Source organism: Triticum dicoccoides, chromosome 1A (assembly GCF_002162155.2).
Source record: "Triticum dicoccoides isolate Atlit2015 ecotype Zavitan chromosome 1A, WEW_v2.0, whole genome shotgun sequence".
In the NCBI taxonomy this organism is placed as follows: domain Eukaryota; kingdom Viridiplantae; phylum Streptophyta; class Magnoliopsida; order Poales; family Poaceae; genus Triticum; species Triticum dicoccoides.
This window is the reverse complement of record NC_041380.1, coordinates 465495066-465500599: the sequence shown is the minus strand read 5'-3', so window position 1 is coordinate 465500599 and position 5534 is coordinate 465495066. Positions and strand designations below refer to the sequence as shown.

The window sequence follows — 5534 nt, the reverse complement described above, 5'->3', positions numbered from 1 at the left end:
GCACCATGGTGCTTAGGAAGCAGAGAAGGAGAAGCGGGGCTCACCAGAGGAAGAGATCGAGGCGGCGACAGTCGATGCCGGAGGCGAGGAAGAAGACATAGTCGCCGGTGATTTAGGGTGACTAGGATAAAGTCCTTTGGCATGAGGGTATAGCAGAGCAAGGGGAAGCTCTAAGACATGGATTGAAGGGGAGGGGGAGGTGTTGGCCACGCGGGCTAAGAACTACAGCGCCGGCGGCATAAACCAAGCGTCGATTATGCTCTCTAGGCGTCGAAGAGGAGAGTGGGGATTCGATTGACGAATGGACCTCACACCCCACTGGTCAAATACCGCCTTGACTGTGTCCATGTCAGCAAATGGGCTCAAAAAACCAGCTAGAGATGATTTTTGAACGGTTTGGGATAGATTAGGGGGTTAACTGAACCAAAAAAAAAGTCCAGAAGGTTATGCGAACCACCCATTTTCTTTAAGGGAGTAAAATGGACCTTTTTCAAAATAAAATGTCAATAACACATAGGTACATGATCAATTCAACAAGATATTGCATATGTAAACAACTTGGTGAGATCCTATTCCTAAGAGAATGCTATACCACACAAGATGTGAGGCTGATCAGAGCCAAGCTTTTGCCGACGCCCAGCTCTCGAAGATTATATTCCAGTGCCGTCCAAACACACGGAGGTTAGCTCAGCCGACGCGTCGTTCTGGTCGCTCCACACGGATGATGAGGTGATCATAGCCGTAACGATCGAGGGTGCGGATAGCCTTTTCAGCATCTGCCCTGCGGACGAACTCTACGAATCCAAACCCCTTGCTAGATCCCGTCCTGCGATCCACGACGACATGTGCGCGGCGAACCGGGCCAACCGCGCCATACAGCTCCAGAAGGTCTGGATCACGGGCTTGCTCCGAAAGATTGTCCACGCGGACGGTGTTGTCGTGGTTCCTCCGCCTCACGTATGCAGCGGAGCGACCTCCTTCACACGCGGGTTTCGGCTGCTCATCCAAGGCTTCCAGCTGGGAATAAAGGTCACTGTATGGGCACCTTGACGTCCAGTGGTAGCCCTTCTTGCAGGTCCTGCAAACCACGGAACCATCTCGCTCGCCGGCAAGCATGGCCGCCACTGGACCGCCTCTTGCAGCTCTGCTGCCAGTCCCAGCGCGATCAAGGAAGACTTCATGTGAGGAGAGCACGTTTGGGTGCGGATTACGTGAGCGGAAGGTGGCGCCGTCGTCGTTGGCGGCGTCGCCGAACCTGGGCCACGAACGGTGCTCCTTGGCGGCGAGTTTAGAGCGGGAGCGGGTGGTCGTGGTCACCTTTAAAACCACGCCCTCTTCTAAGCGGTACTCGATAACCTTTCTCACACCGTCCTCGTCGGGCCCGATGACCACCGGCGGCGGGAGATAGCAATCGTCGCCCTCCTCCTTCGTCTGCGTAAGCGCCATGGCTCTCTCTCTCTCTCTCTCTTTCTCCAAAGTACTACAACAGACTTGTACGTTTGAATAGGTTTTTTTTTCTCTTGAATAGGTTATACCAGCCGGAGCAGCTAGTCTTCGTTTATATACTCCCTTCGTTTTTATTTAGTTCGCGTATTAGCTTTGGTCAAAGTCAAGCTTTGTAAATTTTGACTAAGTTTATAAATAAAAATATTAACATATACAATAACAACCCAATATCATTAGATTCATTATTGAATGTACTTTCACATCATGTAGATTTGTTATGGTAAATGTTTATGTTGTTTTCTATAAACTTGGTCAAATTTTACGAAGTTTGACTTCAGTCAACTCTAATATGCAGAGTAAATAAAAACGAAGAGAGTAGAACCTTAGCTCTGGTTTGGGAATAGTCCCAAGCCACCTCGGGTTCGAATCGGACTGGCATACAACCCTTCTGGTTTTAAATTTCTTGCCAATCCCCCTCCTCACCTATGCTTCTTCCTCCTTCGCCGGTGGCTGGACCAAGCGGTCGTCGTAGCCACCGTCGGCCAGCGGGCGACTAAACCAAAGTCCATCTGCCCCGCCGCCTGTTGGAAATATGAGCAATTTATCAAATGATTTTATTAACAGAAATACTAGATAAAGCATGACTAATATAGAAGAGATAAAACAAGTCATACGTTTTGACAGAGAGAAGGTAAATAGCTTCTGCATATATGAACCGTAGCCTATCATATCTAAAGCAGACAGTATAGCAAGTAGCATATATGAAGTAGAACCTATCATGTGTAGGACAAGGAACTGCGGCAAAACCTTTAACAGGAAAGATAAGAACACGTACGGGACAGCAGCAGCAGAAGCGCTGGACTTGGGGTCGGTGTCCTCGCCTGCCATGTCGTCGAGGAGGTCGTGGACGTCAGGGAAGAAGTCGTCGTCGGGGAAGTAGTCGTCGGCGACCGGATCATCCGTGATGAAGCAGCCAGTAGTCGCGCTGAGCGCTCCCCAAAAACCTTATCACCCTTCTCCCGTACAGGACTCAAAAGATGCGGTTTCGGAGGCCTACTGTCCCGACCTGCGGTGCACGCCGCAAGACGGGATGGGGAAGAACGTAGCAGCAACGCAGTGGTCGGAACTTTGTGGCGAGAGGAAGAGGAGCTTCTGTTGTGTTTCTCTGGAGAGGAGCGACCTCTCTTATATAGGCACAGGAGAAGGACGCGAACAAGCTGCGGCGGGAGGTGAAGCAACGAAGGGAGACGAAGCGAACAGGCAGCGGCCGAAGAGGCGCGCCGTTCGAATGCAGTGTCCACTACAGAAAACGTTTCAACTCACACGTGACCTTTCGTATACCCGTCGTGCGTGGCAAAAATTTAGGCATCGGCTCGGCTCATTCCTGCAACCCGCAGCGCAGCGCGTCGTGACAAGGCGTAGCGTGGCGTGGCGAGGCGGGCGGCGAAGGAGGAGCGCGCGTGGATGTCCCTCTTATTCTCATGCTCATACATGTGGGGAAAGAACATCCCTTATAAAGAGGTCCAACTCCCTCTAAACTAGCAATGTGGGACTAAACTTTTGTTCCACCTCTTGCCTTGCACAAATGGGCTGCGTGGGCCTCTAGAATTTATTAGGAATTTCTGAAACTGCTATTGGGCTAGGCCCAAAATAGACAAAATTCCACCAATCCCCCACCAGATCTCAGAGGCACACAAAAATTTGCCTTTGATTCCAAAACACTGTTTTATATACCGGTACTGCAGTGGAGACTGTTAAGTTGAACTTCCACCTAGAACTCTATGCTACACTAGTAAGCAACTTGAACAGTGGACTGGGCCTTGAACTGCAAGTTTTCTGCGAATCTAGCTTCACATAAAGCCTTGACCGATACGTGTCTACCGTGGGTCTTCCCCGTGGGTGGAGCTTATGCGTCATACTCCGTGACCTTTCATGAGTTTACTAGAGAGAACCCTACTCTCATAGATTGCGACGTTTGACAATCAGACTCATATAGGTGTGTTCTTCAAAAGATGTTCTGCAGGATAACATCTCTGCTTAAATAAGCCACTTAGAACACATTAAGATATACATCAACCTGCCATGCAGATAAGGAGAGTATTGCATCTTCATGGAGTGGTATTGTGAATAGTAAGGATACTCTCCTCTCAGTTGACCAACAGCTTGTCTTCCACATCTAATTCACGGGATCTCCAGTTACAAAGAATAGGTTACCACCATGAACAACTCATATTGTGGGTCTCATACCCATCTCCCTTGATGCATTATTTATCACATTACGTGATAGACCCTTAGTAAAAGGATCTGCCAGATTTTTAGACGTTTGGATATAATCCAATGCAATAACTCCGGAGTTTTTCATTTTCCTGACAGACTTTAACCTTCTCTGAACGTGTCTTGATGACTTCATGTTATCCTTTGAGCTGCTCACTTTCATGATCACAGTTTGATTATCGCAGTTCATAAGGATACCCGGTACAGGTTTCTCAACAACCGGTAAGTCATTAAAGAGCCGACGAAGCCAATCTGCTTCGACCGTAGCTGTATCTAGTGCTGTGAGTTCTGCTTCCATTGTTGACCTCGTTAAGATGGTCTGCTTGCAAGACTTCCAAGAAACAGCGCCACCTCCATGAGTGAATACATAACCGCTCGTGGCCTTTATCTCATCAGTATCTGAGATCCAGTTTGAGTCACTATACCCTTCAAGCACCTTTGGATACCCGGTGTAGTGAATTCCATAATTTGCAGTGCCTTTCAAATAACGCAAAACTCTCTCTAGAGCTTTCCAATGCACATTCCTGGTTTTGAGACAAACTGACTCAGTTTGCTAACAGCAAAAGAGATATCAGGTCTTGTAGCACTTGCTAAGTACATAAGCGAGCCAATAATCTAAGAATATTTCAATTGATCTCTAGCAATTCTTCGATTCTTTCGAAGTAACACACTCGCATCATATGGTGTTGGAGAGGGCTTGGAGTCACTATAACCAAAACGACTTAAGATCTTTTCCACATAGTGAGATTGAAGCAATGTAATCCCACCATCATCGTCTCTCAAGAACTTGATGTTTAGAATGACATCAGCCACTCCTAAATCCTTCATCTCAAAACAACAAGATAGGAAGTCCTTGACCTCCTTAATAACATTCAGATTTGTTCCGAAAATCAGTATGTCATCAACATACAAGCACAGGATAACTCCCTCGCCCCCACCATGGCGATAGTACACACATTTGTTAGCTTCGTTTACAACAAAGCCTGCAGCTGTTAAAGTTCTTTCAAACTTCTCATGCCACTGTTTGGGTGCTTGCTTAAGTCCGTACAAAGACTTCAGCAACTTGCACACTTTCCCTTCCTGACCATCTAGTACAAACCCATCTGATTGTTCCATATAAATTTCCTCGTCCAACTCTCCATTTAGGAAAGCAGTCTTAACATTCGTTTGATGAACAAGAAGACCATGCGAGGCGGCTAGTAAAAGTAGAACTCGAATAGTGGTCAGTCGAGCCACAGGTGAGTAAGTATCAAAGAAGTCTTCACCTTCCTTTTGGGTATAACCCTTAGCCACGAGCCGAGCCTTGTACTTTTCAATAGTACCATCAGGCCTAAGCTTCTTCTTGAATACCCATTTGCATCCTATAGGTTTGCACCCATAAAGATGATCAGTTATCTCCCAAGTTTCATTCGCCAAGATGGAATCCATCTCGCTACGAACCGCTTCCTTCCAGTAGTCAGCATCTTCAGATGCATAGGCCTCTGAAATAGAATTGGGAGTGTCATCTATGAGGTACACAAGAAAATCATCACCAAAGGACTTTGCAGTCCTCTGTCTCTTGCTCCTAATAGGAACTTCATTGTTCTCCTCCACAGGACTTTCAAAGTGTTCCATCGAAATTGTAGGTTCGGTAATTGTAACTAGTTCCTGATTCGATGAACTAGGCATCTCCTGATTAGATGAGGTAGCCATATCCTTCATGGGAAAGATATCTTCAAAGAAAGTCGCATCATTCGACTCCATGATCGTACCGACATGCATGTCAGGTACCTCAGATTTTACAACCAAGAATCTATAGCCAATGCTATGAAAAA

General features: G+C 47.0%; 1 protein-coding gene across 1 annotated transcript; it reads right to left on the bottom strand.

Moving 5' to 3' along the window:
- Positions 1-687: 687 nt before the first annotated feature.
- On the bottom strand, positions 688-1446 carry LOC119353747 (eukaryotic translation initiation factor 3 subunit G-like). Its single transcript, XM_037620417.1, has one exon. It carries the CDS (start codon positions 1444-1446, stop codon positions 688-690), a length of 759 nt encoding a protein of 252 aa, XP_037476314.1.
- Positions 1447-5534: the final 4088 nt, after the last annotated feature.

Excerpts from the sequence above, each read along its gene's own strand:
- LOC119353747 (XM_037620417.1), bottom strand. The coding sequence starts at position 1,446 with ATGGCGCTTACGCAGACGAAGGAGGAGGGCGACGATTGCTATCTCCCG.